Consider the following 22,540-nt stretch of genomic DNA (forward strand, 5'->3'; position numbering starts at 1 on the left):
TTTCGTGCAACTGAGTATGAAACCAGAACCCTTATTTTACATTAAAAGTATTCAATAAATCTAAGCAAACGAGCATATTTTCCATGAAAATGCACAGGTTCACAGGCTACCATGTATCATCTTTAGAATAGCATGTGTCCACTTCTCCCTTTATTTTTAAAGCTCCTGTAGCATCCCGGTCTTGCTCATAGATAAAAACAGTTTTCTATTCTAAGGAGTTGTAAGGATTGCAACATTCTGAATTTGAAAAAAAAAAAGCTAGCTGTGACAATGTTGAGCCAACTAAACACAGAACTACATCCTTCCACACCATAAAGGTAATGAAATATTCCATGTATGTCAACTCATTTTTCATCACCTCTAGTAGCTTGAATTTAATACAATAAGTAAAAAGAAGCAAATCCCAAAATACTTCCTGCAGGACTACACAAAGGTAAGCTGTTTAAATCCACTGACAATAAACCTAAAAAAGAGACTACTCTCATTGTATTAGAAACTAACAGTACTACAAAACACTGTACATCAAGTTTATGCGGAAAGCATTACGGTCTGACAGGTCACGATACTCATCACCATTCATGTAGTAACATACACGAGTGACATATTTCCTCACGTAGCCTTTATTAAATATTAGGGGCAGAGTTTTAAACAGGCCTAGCTGTCTTCAGAAGGGATAAACCCAGCTAGCACAAATTCAGCAAGCAATTCTGTATTCTGTGCAGCATTAATCAAACTAGCTTTTAAGGGAAGAGAGGTAAGTTACATTGCTATCTAAACTTCTAAAACTGTGTAAAAGGCCTCTCCATCTGATTAAACATCTGTGACATGCATCATAAACCACGCAACCTTCAACTTCTTGGAATCAGAGAGGGAGCGACAGTGCGCTTCTTGCCCTTGCCCACCCTACAAAATCCCAAGGACCAGCAGTGGTTTCAATACCACAGACCCATAACATCGCACACATCGGTGCTTGCCTGTGCCGTGGTGATCTCACTCACTCTGAAGAAAAACAAAGCCCATGCCAACCCTATAATTGCTGTGTCAGATTAGTAAGGCCTTATCTAGCTTGCTTTCTCCAATGGCGGCATAGAAGATGGCTACCGCCCAGCATTGAAGCAATGAATCAAACATGTATGCGTTCCTGGAAAGTAAAAAATTGAGACCTTCTCTATTGTGAGCTTCTGGCAATTCATCTGGACAGCTAAGAGACATCCAGCTATTACACACCAAAGCCTATGGTGCCAAAAAAGATATTCTTTTTTCTGCTAACTTTCCAATTGCCCACAGAGGACAAGCCTACTGCGCATGCAGTTATCACATGAAGCACTTGCATTACACTAATTAAAAAAGTCACATTAAAGTTATACTGACCTCTTTGCAGATGAGAGCACTTGAGCCAGAGCACATCTTAGAGTGGAACTGCTGAATGCAATAAAGCCTCTGAATTCTAAGAAAACTCAAGAGCACTACTGCATATTTCTGAGGGAGAAATTAAGATTTTTACACTTCCAAATAAAACTGGAGGAATGTCTTACTGAGTATTTCTGCGCTCAGCTCTTCAAAAAATCCTGCTTTAACTGTCTTAGTAGCAGTCCTCCTCCTATTCTGCTGTGTGAATAGTGCCACAGATAAAACCTCAACCAAAGAAACAATGTCATCACTTTTGGCACAGAGATTAGACTTTCTTTCCTCAAGTTATAGCACTTAGTTTTACATGCAGAATGAGAAAATACATTTGAATAAAATAGAACTTGAACTGAAAACAATCTAGACCTTCGATGCTTAGCATAGGTCATTAAAATCAGTTAAAAAAAAATAAAAGTACATTCCTTCCCCCAGAAACTTGAGTTGCTGGACTAGTTCATATCATTAACAAGTTTTCTGAAATCTCTGTGGTTTGTTGAAACCATTTTTTGACAGAAATATCCACTTTAAACAGTGCAAGGAGAACAATCACCTCAACAGATATCTGGGTACCAAAGAGACAGGAAAGTCATTGCTTCTCTGCTTAAGAATAAAACTTGAGTGTGAGGTCAGAAGCTTCTAATAGTTGCCGAATGAGAAAGAAAACATGGTTTAATCCAGCTAATGTACTTACAGTAATTCTCAAGAATCATGCCAACACATCAGACAAGAGATGTGATCAGAAACCACTGGTCCAAAGTAAGCATGATGGACATTGGTCCACAAAAACCATGGAGTATTTCACCCTTCATCCTATCTGGGAGGCTATTTTATACTGACAGGAGGACAGCTCTTGAAGTTTCCTATTATGACTGTGACACTAATTTCCTGGATCTCCAAAGTCTACCATGACAGGGATAGTTCTCAGTTACACATTGTAAACAGATTGCAACAGAAGGAAACCCAGAGGTTTCTCAAAGCTGTTGGAAGTGGCAGTTGTGAGCATCAGCTGGAGTGAGAATCTGCATTCCTGTCCAGACCTCCTCTCTCTGCTTCCTTTCTTATGCTGTATCTGCCTGTTTCTCACTTCTCCCTTTTGCTTAAAATAAAGGCAAGAAGCTTAGACAAACCAAAGTGTTCTCTAGAACTGCTTGCAAGCTTTGACAAAAAGCAAGTAGAAAACTTTGGTCTAACATTTGTCTGATGCAGAAAAGGCTAAATAACATAGTACGAAAAGGAGATGCATGGTTACACACATAGTTAGATATCTAATGTAGAATCCTGACAAACTGCTTCTAAACAGCCTAGACAATTTCAGCAATAATATTATCATGTAGTTATTTTAAAGTCAAACAGCCTCTCAGACACATCAATACAATTAATAAAAATTTGCTTAAACAGAAACAAGTATTTCCTCATCCAGGTTTCTTTTCTTAAAGAAAAAGATTGTAGCAGCTCCATAAGGGATCTTAATCTTAACCTAGTTGCCTCCAATTTTATTGAAAATAACATGCTTCCAAGTGTCATGTGTTCAGATCTGTAACATATTGCTCTTCCTATGGCTACTGCTTTTGCTCTTTCCATTGGACAGTTCCCAAATATTTCATGTGACTTTCAGCTTCTGCAGTGAATGCCCTTGCAAAATAGAAGGAAAATTAATTGCAACATGGCAGGGAAAGCATCATGGACAATTTGTAGGAATGACTGCTTTGGTTGTTTTGGTTTTTTTTTTTTTTTTTTTGGCAGGTGGGGAGGGTGCTTGGTTGTTTTTTTGCCTTTTTTTTTTTTTTTTTTCTTTAAAAAATGACCATTTACAGACTGACAAGCACTTAAATCTGCTCCATGGCAAAGTCTAAGTAATAATCACAACATAGATTCAGCCCTTCTCCAGAAACACATCTCTCTTCATTGCAGGGTTCTTTTCTGGCTCCATTTAGTGAAAAAACCCAGGCAGGTCAGTGTACAATCACAATACTGACAGTTAAAGCAAACATAGCCACTGTAATATAATTTGTCTCCTGTCATCTCTCTTATTTAAGTTCTTCTCAAAGAGCAGCATTTCTCTGTTAGACTCCCCTCAGAAGTTATTAAATATCTAGAAAAATTCCAAATCCAGCATATCTGAAACATACAAGCTTTTAGAAGTTGATGGTTGAGCTTTGCTCTTGCAGGTAAAGAATACCTGGTCTAAAGAGTTAGAATGCATTTCTTGGGGGGGGGGGGGGAAGTATGAGAGATGAAGAAAATTCAAAAGTCATTTTAAACTCCTCAGTATACCAGGGGCATCATGCTTTTCACTGCTTTCATGGCAACACATGAAACACCAGATTCTTCCTTCTTTTCCATTCAAGTAATGGCAAATTATACAAGACTTGCTTTTCTCTATCTACAAATCACCTGCTTAAAGGAACCTAAAACCATGCTATTATACAAGGGATTTTAAAATGACACAGCAAGTGTCTGAGTTTTTTATACAAGCCTCCTTTGCTATGCCATTCCTGATTAAAGAGCTTTATAGAGGAAAAACAGGCACCTTCCTTTTCTATCTCCCTCTGGTGTCCCCTCCAGCTTCTTCTACCTACAAAGCTGAGTATGTATGTTCATTCTAACTGCAGAATTAGGTATGCAAATTAACTACACACAGTTGGCTAATTTTATGCTTTGAGACTATGCTTCCTTAGTTTTTAAAGCCAAGTTCAACTTGCTTTTGTTATTTTTAAGTTATGGAGGTCCTAATGAGCAACTGTTGGTTTAATATTAATCAATTCTGCTTAAACAAGATTCGTGCGAGTCACTCAAACCCTTTTTTACATAAAGTCTTCTCTACCCACAGGAAAATAGTATTTTTCCTTACTCTGAAGTACACTACTTCCTGAATCTGCACAAGCATCCTGACATAGCAAAAGTTTTTAAGCATCTGAAGTGCAATTCTGTCCTATGTTCACTAGGGTCTGCATAAATGGATTCCTTTAGGTCAGGAGTTGACAATCATCACATCCTTAGAAGAACAGAATCACAGAGTGACTGAGATGGAAAGGGGTCCCTGGAAATCTTAGTCCAAACTCCCTGCTCAAAGCAGGGCCAGCTACAGCAGGCTGTGCGTTGGGCTTTGAATATCTCTAAGCCCGGGGACTTCACACCCTCGCTGGGCAACCTGCTCCATTGTTTGATTATCCTCACAGTGGAAGAGACTTACAAAGGTAGAAACCAAGAAAAGCCATCAGATAAACAGGAACAAAAAGAGACTGAAATGCAGCACCAGTTTGGATATAGAATACACACTGATGGAAGTCATGGAAACAGAAAAACTTGAATAAGATTCATTGTTCTTTAACCTACTGTTCAAGGATCACACCACAGTTATTGTTCCTGTCATTTCGAAAGCTGGAGAGCTCCTGCTTTAGAAAAACCACCTGCTGCTCAAAAGCCATAAATACAAAAAGGTTAATCCAAGTCAAACATGGCTCAGTTTGGCACTTACTGATCATGCCTAGTGTCAGGAATGCTTCGATCCATTCGCAGCTTGTCACTTTCTACCTGATTGAACTTATTGCGGGCGTATGGATCCTGACCAGATCGCACCATGGTAGCGCCAACATAAGCATCTTGATCAAAGTCCTGCCACCGAACTTTTCCTACAATAGAAAACCAGGAAGATATCCCACATTCAGTCTTTGCAATTTAAAGAACAGCATTCAACAATCCAAATATAACTGATGAAATAGCTTGGTTTTTAATTTTGCAACGACCTAATTAAACCTCAACAGTATTATTAACAGTGTAACATCAACAGTCACTTTTGCATGTTAAATTCCTCTAGAACATTAATATAAAATTGAACGATTGTACAGATCTCAGTTTATACAAGTGATCACCAGACCATGCTTCATCTTGTCAGTTTTCTTTGGCTTTTTTTGTTTGTTTTAACCCCAACTACCATAATTGCCGTTAAAAAAAAACCCTCCACATATCGACAGACATTAATACGGCAGATGACCTGGCTATAAAGTTATCCAAGAAACAGGGTTTTTTTAAAGATCCAGTCTAGAATTCAAAGACATTCTAATTCAATGTCCTGTCTCATTACATAAGTAAAAACACAGTCAGATATAATCAAACCATTTGAGGAACAGGTCTTTTAGAAGTACAAGGCAACATTCTCAAAAAACAGCATTTCATGTTGGCAGAGCACTAGATCACTCTTCAATATGACTAACTGCAACCTCCTTTACAATCAGAACTGATTCACAGATTAATCCTTCTTCTACAAGGACCGTGTTGTTATGTGACTGGTTGTGGCACTAACACAGAAAGTTAGATTAGCATCCAGCTGCCAGGAACAAAATTTCAGGACATTCACCATCTTCAGGTGTAAAACAATGGTGTGATCTCTACCAAATGTCTTAAAACTATCAGTTCTTACCTCTGCTTGAACGTTTACTTTTTTGCCTATTGACAGCCAAACTTATGCTACCTACAGCAAATCAATATCACCTTTAACTCAAAATCAGAACTCAAATTGTAATGCAATATAGACATTTTTGTTTTAACATGGATGTGTATGATAATCTCCTGCAAGCATGTTGTGGTGAACACAGCATGCCGTTGGCATAAAAAAAAAAAAAAACAACAAAGCAATAGCCGTCTTTTGGGGTCACTGTTTATTACAGAGGAGAGGAGTTAAGACTCGTTGTTTTCATAATTAACATACAACGTTTTTGAGGTGCTTTCAAATTAAGTTCAATAAGTAGCAGGTTGCAGAGATGTCCCTCCATTCAAGTTCAGCTTTTAGACAAATATTATAGCTCAGGTATATCCTTAACTAAGCTCACATGCATAGAGGGAATACTATTTAACAGCTATTAACCAGAGTCAGAGGTTGCTCAGATGTTTCAAGGTTTGCCTTTGCTGTCTCTCAACCTGCACAGCGTGGAAACTAAGGCAGGTCTCATTTACAGCTTCTTAGCCATAGCAATGCCCCAATTATGGTGCATTAACCCCTGCTAGAAGATTTTGATATTGAAAGAACACTTTCCCTCATTAAACCAAAAAATTGTCTGTTGTTTAACCAGACAAATACCACCAACTTAAAAATTCTCTTAAAATTTTTTGTAGAGCCATCTACAAAAGCAACTTGGACCCAAGGTGTGATTTGGTTATCAGATGGTGATGGAGGTTGTAAGGCAAAAATATCAAGGGGAGTGGGGGAAGGGGGAGGAGTAGGTGGTTTTGGATTGGTTGGTTTGTTTTTAAGAAACTTCCAACATCCAAGTACAGTCATGGAGTAAGAGAAAAGTGCCCATACTTTTGGATTACTGGTTTAACAGCTAGCCAGCTAATACTAAGCAACTATTTTTACATCTGAATTACCATCCTAAAGAAGTTAAAACATGTACACACACACACACAGAAGCCAGAACTACAGAGTTAAAAACAAACTGCAGAACATTTAATAGGCACTTGGTGAAGCAGCCCAGAGGGGAAACTACAGGACAATAACTGTAGGGGGGAGAAATACAGATTTTCAAATTCCAGTTACTGAAAGAACTCTAAAAAGGAAACTTTACAGCTGCTGTTGGTAGTCCACAGAGTGCCAAGAGTTCTTCTTAGCCTTTCAAGTTTGTTCTTCAAAATATTTCCAGAAACTTACTTTGAAGACAAGTTTACACCTCAGCCAGCTATCACACTGCAAATAACCCAACAGAGTTACTTACAAAAATTACACCAAACCTCACCTGCAACAAAACTATACAAAATGCAAGAGTGGCTTGATTCAGGAAGCTGGAAGAAACAGATATCATAAGATCATCTCCCCATATAACTCTCTTCTTCACGTTTCCCAAAGCTTTTGCAACCTCCTTGGTAACTAAACCATATTATCACCCTTGCTTCTAATTTATAATACAGCTTCAATTTGGAACATATGTTGAATATTTTCTGAAATACAGGACATGTCACTGCTTTTCCAGTCTAAAAATAAAGATTTTAGTGCATTTTGCAAAACATAATCTACACTTGAAATGCATTTATATAGGACTTTCAAACACTCCAAATTCCAATGGATTTTAATGCTGTGCCTGCTTTGGGATTGCCACCCCCATCCACTCCTCCAGTTGACTTCCATCCAGGGAAAGAGCAGCTAAAACACAAGAGGACATCACATCAGTGGTAAGGGCAATGCTGTCACAAGCATTCTTCTTAAACAACGTTGCGTTCTTTATGAACTACAACTTGCAATGTGAGCTGCCCACATGGTTACAAGTGCTAACAGCTCAAGTTAACTGCTGGAAAATGAAAGGCTGATCCAAAAGGTAAGTATACTGTCCAGCCTTACTTTTGCTGAAAGGCTTGCCTTTCTGACAATTTATCAACTAAATTTTGAAGTTACAAGTGGTTTAACAAACCCTTTCCAATAATAGGTACTGTTTCTGTTGTATACTTCTCTGGGGTGCACAGATAAGAGCATGTTTGATTTAATTTCTTCCGGGGAGTTGGCTGGCTCTGTAGTTTCCTGAGTTTCAGTGACTTTGCCAGGTGGAATGAGTATCAGAAAACACAGCTACATGATTTCAAACTTAAATTAAGCAAGTTTGTAACTTCAAATTCAAGCAAAGAAGGTGAACTCCAGCAAAGCTGCTTCTTTTTGTCCCAGGTATTTCCCAACTCTGAAGTCTTGGTGCAGGCAATCAACAAAAACAGTGCAATTAACTGCTATTATTTTTAATAAGCTGCTTGATTTTAAATAGAAAATACATTTTGATTTTTTTTTGCTCTGTAATAGGTAGCTGTATTTAAAAAATAGTGCTAGTTTGGTACATTTTATTCCATTCCAGTTTCCATCCAAGTAGAGCCTGATATAAATAATTTAAAATGTGTCATTTACCATTTTCCAAGACTTTAAAACCAACAAATGCGACACTAGTCCAGAAAGCAGAGAGTAAATTTGAGAAGAAAGCAAGCAGACCACTTCATAGGGCTAAATTTACTGAAAAGCAGTGACAGCCCACAGAATATAAGAACAAGTGAATTTGGCTTCAGGATCCAGGAAGGAGGCAGAAGGCCCTTTCAACCGTGTGCAATATGAATCAGATCTATTAGGGAAAAGTCAGATAACAGCAAGAGCAGCTCGAAGCTAGATAGAAGAGAAAAAAGCGTAGCAGATAAATCTGCGCACAGCCAAGTAGCAGGCAACAAAGAGCAGGAATAGATGGATACAAAATCCCCTAAATAGCTTGCACTCCCCCTTATTGACTCAATACAGCTGAAAAGCAGTAGGATAGTCGATATAAATATGATTATTTTCACTTACAGGTATTAAGAGATTCCAGATCTTCATTAACTAACAAAAAGAGCTGTTTCAGTAACTGCTGAAACTCCTATCATTACAGAAAACTGGTTATACAGTTTTGCAGACCTATGCAGACCATTCGGGGTCGGTCTTTCTAACTACAAGAGCTAAATACCACTATTTTCACAAAACAAGAATTAGGCTTTTGCAGCATATAAAAAAAAGTCATCAAATGACAAAGGATAGATACACTCTGATGTACAAAAGGGTAAAAGAAACCATCTAATCTTTATATAAAGCCATTTCAAAGATAAAGATAATAAACAATTCCTTAATTCTGAGAAGTTCTGAAAGATACTACACTGCATAATGCTGAAACCTAAACTACAGGTCTCCTAACCTCAGTGGAAAGCAAGAAAAGTTTTGAACCAAAGCCCTCCTAAAATTTGATCACTTTGCTTTAAAGCAGTGCAAAGAATCTGTAGAAATATTAATTCCAAGCTTCATTGCCATAAAGATTCAAAAGTTTGCCTACACAAATTGAAAATAATCAAAATAGTGATTTTAGAGTGCATAATTCTGTGTAGCCTTTGATGTTTGATTTGAGACTCTCATACTACTTCGCAGTAACCAATTCTCCTGCCTGTTAAATCAAGCCAGAAGAGATTACTAATCAACAGATGAAATGAAAAAGCCCTGACCTGCTCTACTTTACACTTCATTTTACTTCTAGCTTCAACCCTTCCAGCTTCTGATATCTCTCCCTTTCAACCTGCGACACTTCCCACTTGTTTTAATACGCAAATGGTTACTTAGTGCCACTGAGAAAGGAATGTCTTAAAGGAAGTATATAGCATTTGGCCCAGAATACATAAACAACCTTTCAAAAAGGGGAAACAAGAATAGTAGCTGGAAGGTGCAAAATTGGCTGACCTATAATCCCAGTAACGATATTTGCAGAGAGTTCTGTTAAGGGGGAAAAAAAATACTTGAAAAGATCTGCCAGAAACCATGTTACATAAGCCAGGCTCTTCAACTTTTTAGGATTTATTTTCCAATTCATGCACGAAGTAAAGTTTTTGCCAGAAAAGCATACATACATAACCAGAATCTTGTTTCCCCCTCTCCAGAAAGCAGCTAAGACAAGGTAGGCCAAAGGCTACAGGAAATAAGCCATGAATGTCAAACAGCTTATACTATACCAGGTCTAAAATTGTAAAACAAAAGTAGTTCCTTACGCGTTATTGGGGATGGAAGTTTCCAGGTGCTTAAAGGCAAGTTTACCTTGATTAGTTCTTTCTTTAAAACCTCATAGCATTTCAAATGCTTGGCTAAGACAAATTTGTAAGCTAAACATTATGGTTAACAGAAGAAAAGTAAAACGTGTTGTGAAGCTATTTGATCAGAAGTTGTCCTCCTTGTATGGCAAACCTTTTCAATACAGTGTAAAATATTCAAATCCATTTTACTATTTCTGTATTCCCTAGTATGGCAATTCTAGCTATATATTAAATCTCATTGATGTGAAACAGTTAAGCAGGAAAGAAGTTCATGGAAGCAGTCACATGAAATGAAGATTCCTTAACACTTAATTTTCCTAGCTCATCCTCAAGGCATAAGACCATTTCATGCAAATAAACCAAAACTTATGTTGATCTTATTTGCCAGCCTGTGACAAATACTGAGCAAGTATGAGAAAAATAAGGTACACCACTCAGGAAAATCTGCCACATTAAACACAAGACAAAACTAAAAAAGTATGAACCTTGGCTGAATCTTCAGTTGGAAACAGTCCCAAGGCGACTTGTCCGTTGCCTGCCAGCAATATCCACCAAGAGAAATGGACTACTTTTGTATCAGAGGCTTTTATGGCACCTCAAACCTATTGCAGGACAATACAAACATACTAGCAGAGAGTCACATTCTTTACGGTTTTAAACCCAAAGGAGCAGTGAAGCAGGTAAGATTTAAGGAAGGTGAAGCTTTAAGAATAGAGAAGTACATATTGCTAAAATAATCCAAGCACTTCCAAACTACAAAGCATGATTATAATCAGAACAACTGCTGTGTTTTATGGCTTTCAAGGATAAATGTTTTATGGCTATGGATCTTCCGCAACAAACATTACTGCAATACCTGGAGGTAGCGTCTCCACACTTTGTGCTTTGTCCTCCCCATCATTGCCACGCACGTCTTTCCTTTTGGGGTCGATATCATTTGGGTCCTCCTGAAAAAAAGGATATAATCTTTAAAATAATCTCCTTAATTGATTTAATTTTGTGTTTTCAAAGCAAACAGCAATAACTAAGTTTTGTGGATTTTTAATTTGTGAAGTGGTCCACAGAGCTAACTTTGGTTTTTAAGAGAAAGGATTATTTCCTCCATTACTTGAAAAACAAAAAATAGAACAAAAATTTAAGATAGGCTTTTGCATTTAATTTATGCAGCAATTCTTATTTAAAAAAAAAAAATCTTTAAGAAGGAAATGTATTAGGAAAGATTTATTTATTTATAACTTGGCAATACTCAAATAAGCAATACAGGCAAAAAGATTAAACAAAACTTGAAGAAAGCCCTACTCCAGCAAGGAACAGCCCAAACAGGTAAGTTATCTGAAAAAGAGAAGTCAGGTTATCTAGGAGTTATATCCCGAGTGGCAGCCTTCCTATTGGAAAAAGCCTTCCAAAATATCTTCAAGTTGCTCTTTTCATGTGTTCATTTCAGTGGAGCTTATTCTGGGCTTCAGAGTCAACTCCACTGGATTTACAATTCCAGTAATATTGATAATAACTGGGGGGGGAGGGAGGTGGGAAGAGTTTTATCTCCCTCTCCTCCAATTTCCAACATTTATTGTGAATCTACAAACCTTATTTCTCTTTCAACAAAAGAAAAACCCCACACTCTTGTCTGCTCATTACCACAAAAATACAAGATGTCAAGCTGGAATGATCCCATTACGCATTTGGAAGAAGCGGAGAAGAGGGTAACTTTTTTTAAAAAAGATAATTAGCAATGGTATGCCAATTTGCACACTACACTTAGCCAACTGTGCCATCAGCTTCTGTTGTTTTTGCACACTTGCCAAAGGAAATTCTGTTTCTTTTTCTACATCTGCATTGAAGAAGTCCCAATTATAATACCAGTTTTATTTGCACAACCCTACTAAAGACAACACCTTTACTACATCACGTAAGAAGATACAATCCTATGCCTATACTAATCAGCAAGTGCACCTAAAAACATTACCAGGCACTGAAGCCAAGTAGTGCAGAACAGTTCATATCTCTTCTAGGAATCTGTCAGAGTCTCCAGAACAGGGTGATAGTGTACAAACTGCATACTGTAAACTGTCTCTGCCATCCCAGCTCCTAAGCCACGGCTGAGAATTTTTGGGGTAGAATAGTAAGTAGTTGGAACAGGCCAAATTCATGTTGGGGAACATTTCAACCACAAATGATAGCATTTCAGCACGTCCCCACACGTCTGAATTTTCCAACATAAGTCAGCATCTGATTTATAACATACTGAAATGCAAAACTGAATACTGATGCTTTTTTGTTATTGTTAATAACTTTTAGAGAAAAGCAGCCATGTAAACACTAAATTAGTTAAAAATCAAATGCTACAAATGCATGTTTTTCATAGCATCATGCATTGAGGATGCTAGAAAGAAGGAATTTCTGCAGATGGTTCTACTACATTTCACCATGTTGGTACATGCTTTGGTCCACTGGGCCTCGTGGAGGTCAATAACATTGCTTAAAGAAAGATTTAAGACAACAACCACCACCACCAAAAAAACCACCTCCAAAAAACACACAACACGTTTCAAGAAAATGATCATGGCTCATGCTGGTGAGGGAAATTATCTGTCACTGTGCACTGAGTCCCACCAACACATTGAAACAGAAGCTTTCTATGGTTTTAGAAAGTTGTACTTCACGAGCTATTTGGCTTTGTGCACCATTTTAGAGATAGCAACGCTATGGAAACCCTTAAGTGCAAGTATCAACTGCAGCTGGAAGAAAAGATCTTCCCAATAAGAACATCAAGTTGTGCAAAATTCCACAAAGCTTTTCACTGTCCCAAATTACTGCAATGAGTCTAAAAAAATACCTATATAAGTTAAAAACTAAATGCAAAACATTAAGCAATCAGAAAAATTGCAACGATTTCTCCTGTAGTTAAACAGAAACTATTGAGTGCTTCCTCATTCCCTCCCTCTCTCCTTCCCTCCCATTTAAGTCTTTGGGGGGGGGGGGGGCTCTGCCTTCCCATTAATCCTTCCAGCTGAAGAGCATGTGCCATTAAGCATAATTATCTATCAAGTTATTTCACTGTGGGATTTGTTGTTCTTTGTTTTCCAAAAAAACCCAAAACACAACTAGCAAAGGCAAAGTTAGATTTAGAGATCTTATAGCTAAATGGCAATTTGAATTCTTATAAATTTGAGGCTTCTAGGAAACTACGTGGGTACAGCCTTCAGAAATTCTGAGGCAAGCCAAGCTACCAGGATGAAAGTTCCCACCGCAGATTGCCGGATGGTCAACTTCCCTCCTAGGACTCCCTTTAAGACAGTACAGTGATGGGAGAGTATGGGATATTAACCTCAAACCTTTGTGCCCAGGATTAGGGCTTTGTGGTATTTTATTTCTCCAAGAAAAGTTAAAACTGATGCTCTGTTATAAGCACTTTCACCTAATTAAGCATTTGGAAGGTACGTGTGGGCATCCCGTGCCTTTTAGGGGTAAACAGTATGTTATACCCTTTAGAAAGAACTCAATTGCACAAAAGGAGAAGAAAGCAAACATTAAAACCATAAACAAATACAACCAATTTCTTTACATCTCTGACTGTAAATTGCTTCGGTGTGCTAATTTGGTGCAATACACGAATGAATCATGGTCAAATGACATTCCTATGTCGTCACCACAGGACAGAGTTGCTTTTTCAGCTTGCTTAGAGTGAAACAAAATCTCAACTCTTACTGTGATCTTAAAAAGCCCCTTGCATTTGATGAGTAATCTTCCTGGTAGAAGATAATGCTTGCACCAACAAAAGTCATTCATACAAAAAGCTAAGCTTAAGGCAAGATTGAAAGCAACTGAAATAGTTTAAGAGAAGGCACAGCTCTTTAATCATGAGAGCACAAGAAGGAGATTTAACAAATAAAAATTAAGAAAAGGCTAATGCCTTTTCTGTATTAAAATACTATTAATACTTAATACTTTAATATTTTCCTGGCATACTAAAAAAAGCTGACAATATGAGGCTACAACCTAAATATGTAAATATACCTGGACAAGTATTTTGAGCTTATTAAAAAATAAAAAGGTAGCTGGCCAACTAGCATAGGCACTAACCAAACATTAGATGAACATGGAACACCACTAGAGTTATACATTTGTGGTCATTATTCATGCAGTCATTTTCTCAGGCCAGGACACATAGCAACATCAAATTAAGTACACGCCACCTATAAACACATGTGTTGTGGGGATTTGGCATACATTAATTACACGTCATGTCACTGCTTCCCATTAATTCCTGATTCAGTACCAGGTAACAGTCAAAGAAACAAAAATTGCAACCTTTCAACTCCATTCAGTGGGAAATCTTACAACAGTACTGTAGTGGTATTTTAGATGTACCAAATAAACCTAAATTAAATGTAATTTTTAAATTCAATTACCTAAATACCTTTGCTACGCCAAAAGCTCAGAAGTTAAGGTGATGTACATTTACTTACCAATTTGTTAAAACATTCCTTGCAAACCATAACCAGAATTCATTATGGTTAAATTGAATAAATTTGAGAGGTATTTTAGGGGTTTTTTTTTAGGCTGATAAATCACTGAAGTGCAGCAACTTTTTCTTTCAGGATACGGTAAACTCTGTATGCCTCAGAAAGCCTATATCAGTTTACAAATCTTGCTATTACCACTTTTCTTTTACTGCTCAACTCACTCACCCCATTAAGACTACCCTGTAGATTGAATTTGAGATATGACAAAGATGCAATGCAAAACTCCAGTTTCAAGAACTAGACTTGAAATAATTGTTTCACAAAATGATTAGTTACACATCTGCAGCTGCTCTGGTGTGGGGAAAGGGATGATGAGGTAGTACAAATGCAAAGCAAAATTCAAATACATTTTTACAGCATTTCCACACATCTACAACAAGACACGATCATATTCAACAAGAAATTTAAAACTAGTGCCATTTGAGTTTAGAAAGCTGTAATTATACACATATGTACGTTAGTGGATAATTTCATTACCATTACTTAGATCTTCCAGACCACTTACCCTTCTGGTTTTGGTATATTTGTTTGCATTGAGTACTACATTCCTTACAAGCATTGCAAAGCAATTAGCATTTTGTCAATTGTTATTTCACTTGGCACAAAAAAAAAAAAAAAAAAGGATATTAAACTGATCCAAGTCTCTAGGTATTGCTCCTATACAAAAACCAGTTAAAACCACTACCATTTTTCCTATTTCTGTCTTCCAATACTTTTCTTTTAATTAAAGTTTCAAGTATCACGGATTTGACATTTAACTGCTATGTATTAGACCTCATTACAGCAGAGATTTCTATCCCACACTGGCTTCCTATCAACAAAAGAACAACTTAGCAACATGTAAGATCACTAGATATATTAAGATATCACACGCCTTACAAGTGGCAAGTCAACACGGACTTCAGCAAAGCTCTTGTGGTTGAAAACATCTTACTTGGGAGCTGAATGTGCCTCCAATACAAGCCATCCCTCTCACAGCCAAGCCACATGCTGAACAACATGCAACATTGGGGCACAGGAGATGGATGGGAGCTGTGACTGCACCACGGGCTACCTGGACAGCTGCTCACGGTCTCTTCCATGGAAACAGCAGCAAGCCAGATGAAAACATCTCACAGGCTAACACACAGCGCTAGCCATGGGCTAAAAGTCATCCAGCTATCCCAGACACACATCAAACCAACTGCTTTGCTCATCGCCACCTACCAGCACAACTTTTCAAAGAAGTTAATGCAGAATATAAAGCGGGGAATTACATAGAATAAAACAAAGATCTACTTGCCTTGCCAGCATACACTTAGAATAATTGAGAAATGTGGCTTCATGGCACAAAGTACACGCTAAAGCTTAATATGTGTTTTGGTACTTGCTTTTAAGATGTTGGCCAAGGGCCAACTGCAGACAGATTTTCTTCTACTGATGATTTTCTAAGAGGAAACCGAATATTGGCAGCATCTTCAAAGAACAACATTTGATCCAGCTGGCCTAATACAAGGCTTCGCTGCATCATGCAGTACAGATCAGTCAAATCAGTTTATGATTTTGGAAGGGGTGCTCTTGCTGCAGACGACACTCCTCTCAGCACTGCATATACTTCTGTTCTGATCATGTACTTGGGGCCAGATACACAGAAGCACTTTGATGTTATGTAGAGCAGCACTTGGCATTGCAACTGTTTAATGCCTGCTGCAATTCAGATCCCTAAACCAAACATGAAGCTCCTTACAGAGCTTAGTTACCTAAGAAAAGGACTCAAAGCCGAGCAGACAGCAGCCTAAGCCACAGACACAGCCAAAGCCCAATCTTCTTTGCTACTGCTAGCACTTAATATCTGCCTCTTTTTTCCCCCCAGTTCAGTTTACAATCTTTTAATTAGATATGACATTGGATGCTTATAGATTAGCTAAGCAGGCTCTGAAGCGCCAGTTCCTCCTAACCCAGGAGGATCTGAGGACAGAGTCCAGCATGTTGGCTTGCTTTCTGACCCAACGCTCGCTTGCTGCCTTCCAAGACGTCTTCAGAAACATGACTCCCACTCTCTCTTGCTGTAGTAAATGAATCCAGTTTTCCTACGTGCCAGGCAAGCACTCTAGCAATTTAACATAATTACATTATGGGGCACCCATGTCTTCCCTTGTCAGCAAAAATGTTTTGTATGAAACTGAGATAATGCGTGCTCTGAAAATGCCTGGAAAACTGCTGCTTACAGGCAACACAAGCAGGAAATATTCCATAAACAAATGCGACTTCCTTTGATTGCCAACTTGCTTAGCATTAGTAAAACAGACATTTCTGAGTACACCAAGAAGCAAAGCATAAACAGAAAACACTGAAAACATATATACTTTGCGATATTTGATTACTACTGTTAGCCATAATGTCTGAAATTATTACAGCAAAGATGATTTAATTTTCATTCTTATTCCTTTACTCAGTTTAAGTAAATCGCTGCCAAAGGTACATTCCTTTCATATGCTTGAATATTCAAACCAAAAATAGAAGCTTCCAGCAGGGGGGAACAAACACACATCCCTCATGCATACAAGAAGGCAATTTTAAATTCTCCAAAAAAAAGGGAAAAAAGTAATCAAGATTATACTTTGATTGCTTCATATATAGGAAATATGTTTAGATATACTCTCAGTGAACACACTCAAAACATTTTGAAAATGCTAATTACTGTAAGCTGTAGTCTTCAGACAAAATTAAATGCCTTAGTGCCTTACCTTCTCTGAAATTTTACCTTTACTTAAGGCAAAGTACATATTTTAGAGCTTACCGGCACTATTTGAAGTACTGAAACAACTATAAAACCTGACATTTTATAAACTCAGAATGGATTAGACAAAAATAACACTTTATCTGAAGTTTCTGGTATAAAGGTATACATAGTCTCCAAGGCGGGTCTGATCCAGCTTTGCAGCAGCAGGTTTATTTGTACAGTAAATGGGATCAACTGCAAGTTCTGGTTCAACTTCATTTAACATTTCTGGGCACAACAAACTTTTTCAACTGGCAAGAGCCAACAAGCAACAGAAACCCCCAGGCAGGGCAAAAAGGGCTATTCAGTCAGTAAGCTTTTAAGAACAGGCAAGCTGTTAAATATGAAGATTTGCATTTCAGTATATTTTAGAGAACTAATTAAAATTTGAAGATAACCTAACAGTGACAGCATGACTTATCCCCCAAATGACCACTTTGTCTTAATATATAGTGGGTTAATTGATTAGCCAACAAATGCTATGTAGTTCTAGGCTGTATTTCAGTATTTTATAACAAACGATAAATTCTATCAGCATCTGATATCCTATAATGTGAACCTAAAGGTATAAAAACCCCACAACACTAACAGCTCTGTAAGAATTCAGGTATCCAGCCCCAGGTGACGTCTAACAAACCATGTTCCCTTTTGGCCAAAGATTTCATCCACTCCAGCAATAAGCATCTAAACTAAGTGATCAACCTTGCCACCTATCAAGAAAGCAAAAAACCTAAACGTTACTTGCCTTATAAAATTGGCAAGCTAGTATACCATCGGAAAGAGGAAACAAAACACTCACAAACCCAAAAACCTACAACACACCCTTTGTTTTCTTCAGCTGTACGGTGAAAAAGAGCTGTTGGAGCTGAAGTGGTCCTTAGAGAGCACAGCCAAGACAGCGCACCAACACACCTCCCTGCTCAGATAAAGTGTGTGCGGATAAGAACACATCTTCTTGCCAGCAGCTATTTCTAACAACATCAGCTAACCCAAGTCTACCACACCTAAAGAAGCCCTACCAACCAAGCTAAAATCTCTGCAGAGGGTACCACAGACAGAAGCAGGACCAGCACTTGCTGTGAAGTGCTCAAGGACCAGAAAGTAAAACAGAATCTCGCTCTGACTCGTGGAAGGACTGTCAGGTCTCCACAGACACAGCAGAAGTGAGGGGAAAGCCTCGTACACCAGAAGGAACACGAGCACAACTGAAACACTGCAGAGGAGCCATTAAAAGGCTGTGCTGGTTTTTTTAAGGCTATTAAATCCTCATGATTCATGAAGTTGTGTGAATGTATAAGGGTGGATGGCAGGAGGGGGAAAAAAAAAAAAAAGAGGAGGGAGAGGGGAAAAATCCAAAAAAGGAGAAACATTTAAGGGTACTGGGACTGAAGAAAGGGTAAACTCTCAAGTGCACCAGTAACTTTGAAAGCAAGGAATAGCCATCTCTAAGGGTGGCAGCAGGGAGTCAGAAACAGTATCCAGTATTTCCTGTTAAATTTACCATGTCTCAAAAAAAAAAAAAAAAAAAAGACCAAAACACCTCACTTGTCTGCACTACCTGCCACAGACTATGCAAATAAAACATCACAAAACATTTGCAATGATTATTTAAATTCAAGAAAACATCTAAGTCTATTATTGCTCAATTTTAGTTCCCAAAAAAAAGACTGATGGAGACAAAATAAGACATTTCCTTCAATAGTTAATTCATGGGGTTTTTTAAAAATAATGTTTCAAACAGCCTTATATTCTGAAATTGTCAGTGCAGACACATAGTTCCACAATTTACACAGCAAGTGCACACTCAGCAGCAATGGTGTTTATGTTCATGGAGCCAAGTGATCTGATCTGTTATATATATGCCAGAAAAAAAAGATTCAACAGTGAAAAAGAAGAGTAAGGAAGACATCACAAAACTTTGCCCTTTGCAACTTGTTAAAATCATCTTATTGGAATGTCCACCTCCAGGGAGCATTTTGTCATCATGTCTCACATGGGTTAAAAAGTGTTTCAAGGTACATACTCAGGCAGTAGCATTAATTTTAGCAGGTCTATCTCATACCTTCTGCTTTTCCCATGCTTTATAACGTTTCCAAAGAATATTTTAATTTTTTTTTTGTTGGATTGTTTTAATTGATCAGTTTCTGGAATGGGACAAGGTAGAAAAGGTGGTGACAGGTCCCAAAAGAGTAGGGCATGGCTTGATGCACAAACGGTACCTGCCTCCTGTGCTTCTTTCAAAGTCCATAGCTTTTCTTTGAGAATTACTGTGGGTATTCATTTTCTTGCTTGAGCGCTTTCCAAGTGTGAAATCTGAATGTTCAAGTAGCTTAATACAAGTACACAGACCCCAATTCAGATTCAAGGAATACAGCAGGCACGTTAGTCATTAAAAAAATTAACAAGATTATACTAAACCCCTGTTTAACTTACAGCAGATGAAAGATCCCACAGAACAACTAGTCCAACAAGGGGAAGAAACCAGAAGGACAATATAATCTTAAACTGCTGCAATGCTTTGCAAAGCAAGCGTGTAGTTGGTGCCACTTACCCTGACAAGTCAGCTGCCTTAAAGGCCAGCTGCTGCTGAAAGGGGCTGTTCACACTGCACCACGTCTCCATCCTCAGCTCTGGACTGTCCCCACTTCTCCCCTTATAGACATTGGTGTGGCAGATCAGGTGGTCCAGTTCATTCAGCTGACTTGATAGTGAGCTGGGGAGGAGGTATGGATGTATGGATGTATTATTTCACTGGTTCGGCTTTTTTTTCTTAAACCACAAGGTCAACCACTAAATTATCCTGAGGTATTTGATGCAAGGGGAGCAGCAGCCAGGGTAACCAGCAAAAAAGTGCTGAAAGGGGTGCTGCCATTACATGTAAAGGATTACAAGTTTAGTTACAACATTAAACCACCCATCACTCAAAACCACTACATATTTTTCTGCTTGAAAGAAGGCAATTACTCCAACAAATGCTCAGGCATGATTTAATGCCATCTCTTGTTAATTCTACAATATCAGAAGTGTCTGCTGAATTAGCCTGCATTTCAAAGTCCTGTCCCTAATCCTCTCTGAATTCAATTCATCACTGCTTGCTCTTAGCTCTAAGACTGATTCTCTAAAGGAGAAAAAAAAAAAAAAAAAAAAAGCTTTTCCACAGGAGAGGGAGGGAAAGAAAAGCACAGAAAGCAAAGAGTGCCATGCTTTAGTATTTACGCACATGAGAAAGTCTTTTATTTTCTAGAAGTCCAGGAAACTGGAGTTAAATAATTGAAAGAAAAGCACAAGGTTGAATAAATAAGCAGAACTCAAAATGTATGCATCCACTATCTTAAGTATTCTGAAGTATTCCAGTAACTCAGGTATTTCTAATTCTCCATCTATTTATTTCTGAAGGAAGCAGTAGGCAAGTACCAGCTAGGACAGAAGGGAAGAATGGAAGAAAAAAAACCCCACTCCTGTGCCTTTACACACATCTTTAAGTAGAGAGCGCAGAAAGGGAAAGCAATTAGAACTAAACCATTTTCAGCTTAATTTTGTTTTATAAATATTTAAACCTGCAAATGTAACTGAGATCAAAAGGATTTATCAGAAATGCAAGTATATGTAAAGGCAAAACTGCTGCGGCAGTCACATCCACAGTTTGTTCATAAAGGGAACAAAGTGACTATTATAACAAAACAACACAGAAATAGGATCCAAGAGAGCTACCTTGGATGAGGAAAAAAAAAAAAGAAAAAAAAAAGAAAAACAAGAGGCAGTTAACAGGTTGAGTGTTTTGCTGGATCAGATCTGCAGGGTTATGATGCAATGAAGCAACACATTACCCCATGTTTCCTCAGCCCTAAAGAAGGTTATCGCAGGCATATATATAGGCTGAGACAAGGAATTAAAGTTGCTGTGCCTTGGATCTTTTCTGTAGCATGTAAAAACATTGCTTTGTTCTCTAAGAAAACAATAGGAGGAAAAAAGCAAGACTGACTTAAAATCTTAACCTTTTTAAAAAAGGAGAAAAGGTTAATCTTCAGATTCAAAAACTGAGCCACTGAAAAACAAGGGAACTATTTCCTTCAATCTCTTTCAAGGAGGACATCTTTGAACATAAACAGATGGAGTAAGTCCCAGAAGTCTGAAAAATTACTTAGTAACTCCTCTAATTAAATAGCCTTATGACAAGCTTGCATTTGACAGATGACTTCTGCCTTCAATAACTGCATATTTTTCCTTCCATCCCAACATTAGGATTTATGGACAAGTCTCTGCAGCTCTGGGCACATGACAGCACATGTAGGATCACTATTTAGCATCAGTGTTTAACTGCAGATTCTTATTTAAAAAAGAAAATATGAAAAATACTGTCCATAACAAGTGTAAAGGTTTAGTACAGTCCAAAAATTCTGACAATAAGTGATACCTACAAATATTTGAATGCAAAGGCTCCATAGTACAAAATTCACACAGATAATTGCCAGTAACATCTTTTAGTTTTGCCAGACCTAGACAGCATCGTTCATCTGAAATACTCTGGACTACCTAATCAAAGCTTAATCCCATAATGAAATGAATGTCTATCACAAACCAGACAAGTGTGAAAGGTAGACCCCTGCATCAGAAGGAAGAAATACTAATCACTACAGAGATAAGGGATATCTATTCTTGCTTCAAATTCTTTCTGCCCAATTTTAGTACTAAGATTTTTATCTGAAGTAGGCAACGCAGATCTTTGTATCTCTGCTCACCACAGAACAAAACTATACAACATGATACCTTTGAAAGACATCGTTCTGCAATAAGACGCCAACTGGAAAAAAAAAGCTTGCTTTTTTTATCTAAGGTTAACACGCAAACCGATGTTATTACAGGAAACCAATATCAGAGCACTCTATTAGTAAAATTTCAACCACGCACAGACCCACAACTTCAAGTCAGGAAATCGGGCATTGCGCCTTGCTGCTATGCATTCTGCTCCTAGCACATAGCACTGCTTTTCCTCTGAACCGTGTTTCATTAGTTTGTCTGTGCTTTTCTCAGAAATTACATTCCTTCAAGTTAGGATCCTGTTTGTTCAGCCCTGAGCAAATGCAGAGAGTTAGGCACAGAGAGGAGCCACAGCTTTGTGCGGCTAAATTTTATACCAAGTGTATAAATGGAGCCCTTTAGACATGATTTAGGTCCTGCGTGCAAAGCCTTCAAGATTTCCACTGTGTAGCAGACGTATCTGAGACCTGGGAGAACATAACCTTCAGTTGCGAGAAAGCTAACACCACACAAACCTGTTCAT

General features: G+C 38.0%; 1 protein-coding gene across 3 annotated transcripts in view; it reads right to left on the reverse strand.

The window, feature by feature from the left end:
- Window positions 1–22,540, reverse strand: part of GALNT2 (polypeptide N-acetylgalactosaminyltransferase 2) — a 92,550-nt gene that overhangs the window by 31,395 nt on the left and 38,615 nt on the right. For 2 of the 3 annotated variants that reach the window (XM_054819906.1, XM_054819907.1), the window contains 2 exons: window positions 10,829–10,919; window positions 4,886–5,039 (listed from right to left, as the gene is read on the reverse strand). In XM_054819906.1, coding sequence (XP_054675881.1) covers window positions 4,886–5,039; window positions 10,829–10,919 — 245 coding nt within the window. Of the gene's footprint in view, window positions 1–4,885; window positions 5,040–10,828; window positions 10,920–19,810; window positions 19,830–22,540 lie in introns of those variants that run through there. The other variant, XM_054819908.1, reaches the window with a different exon arrangement.

This window comes from Grus americana, chromosome 3, assembly GCF_028858705.1.
Source record: "Grus americana isolate bGruAme1 chromosome 3, bGruAme1.mat, whole genome shotgun sequence".
Lineage (NCBI taxonomy): Eukaryota > Metazoa > Chordata > Aves > Gruiformes > Gruidae > Grus > Grus americana.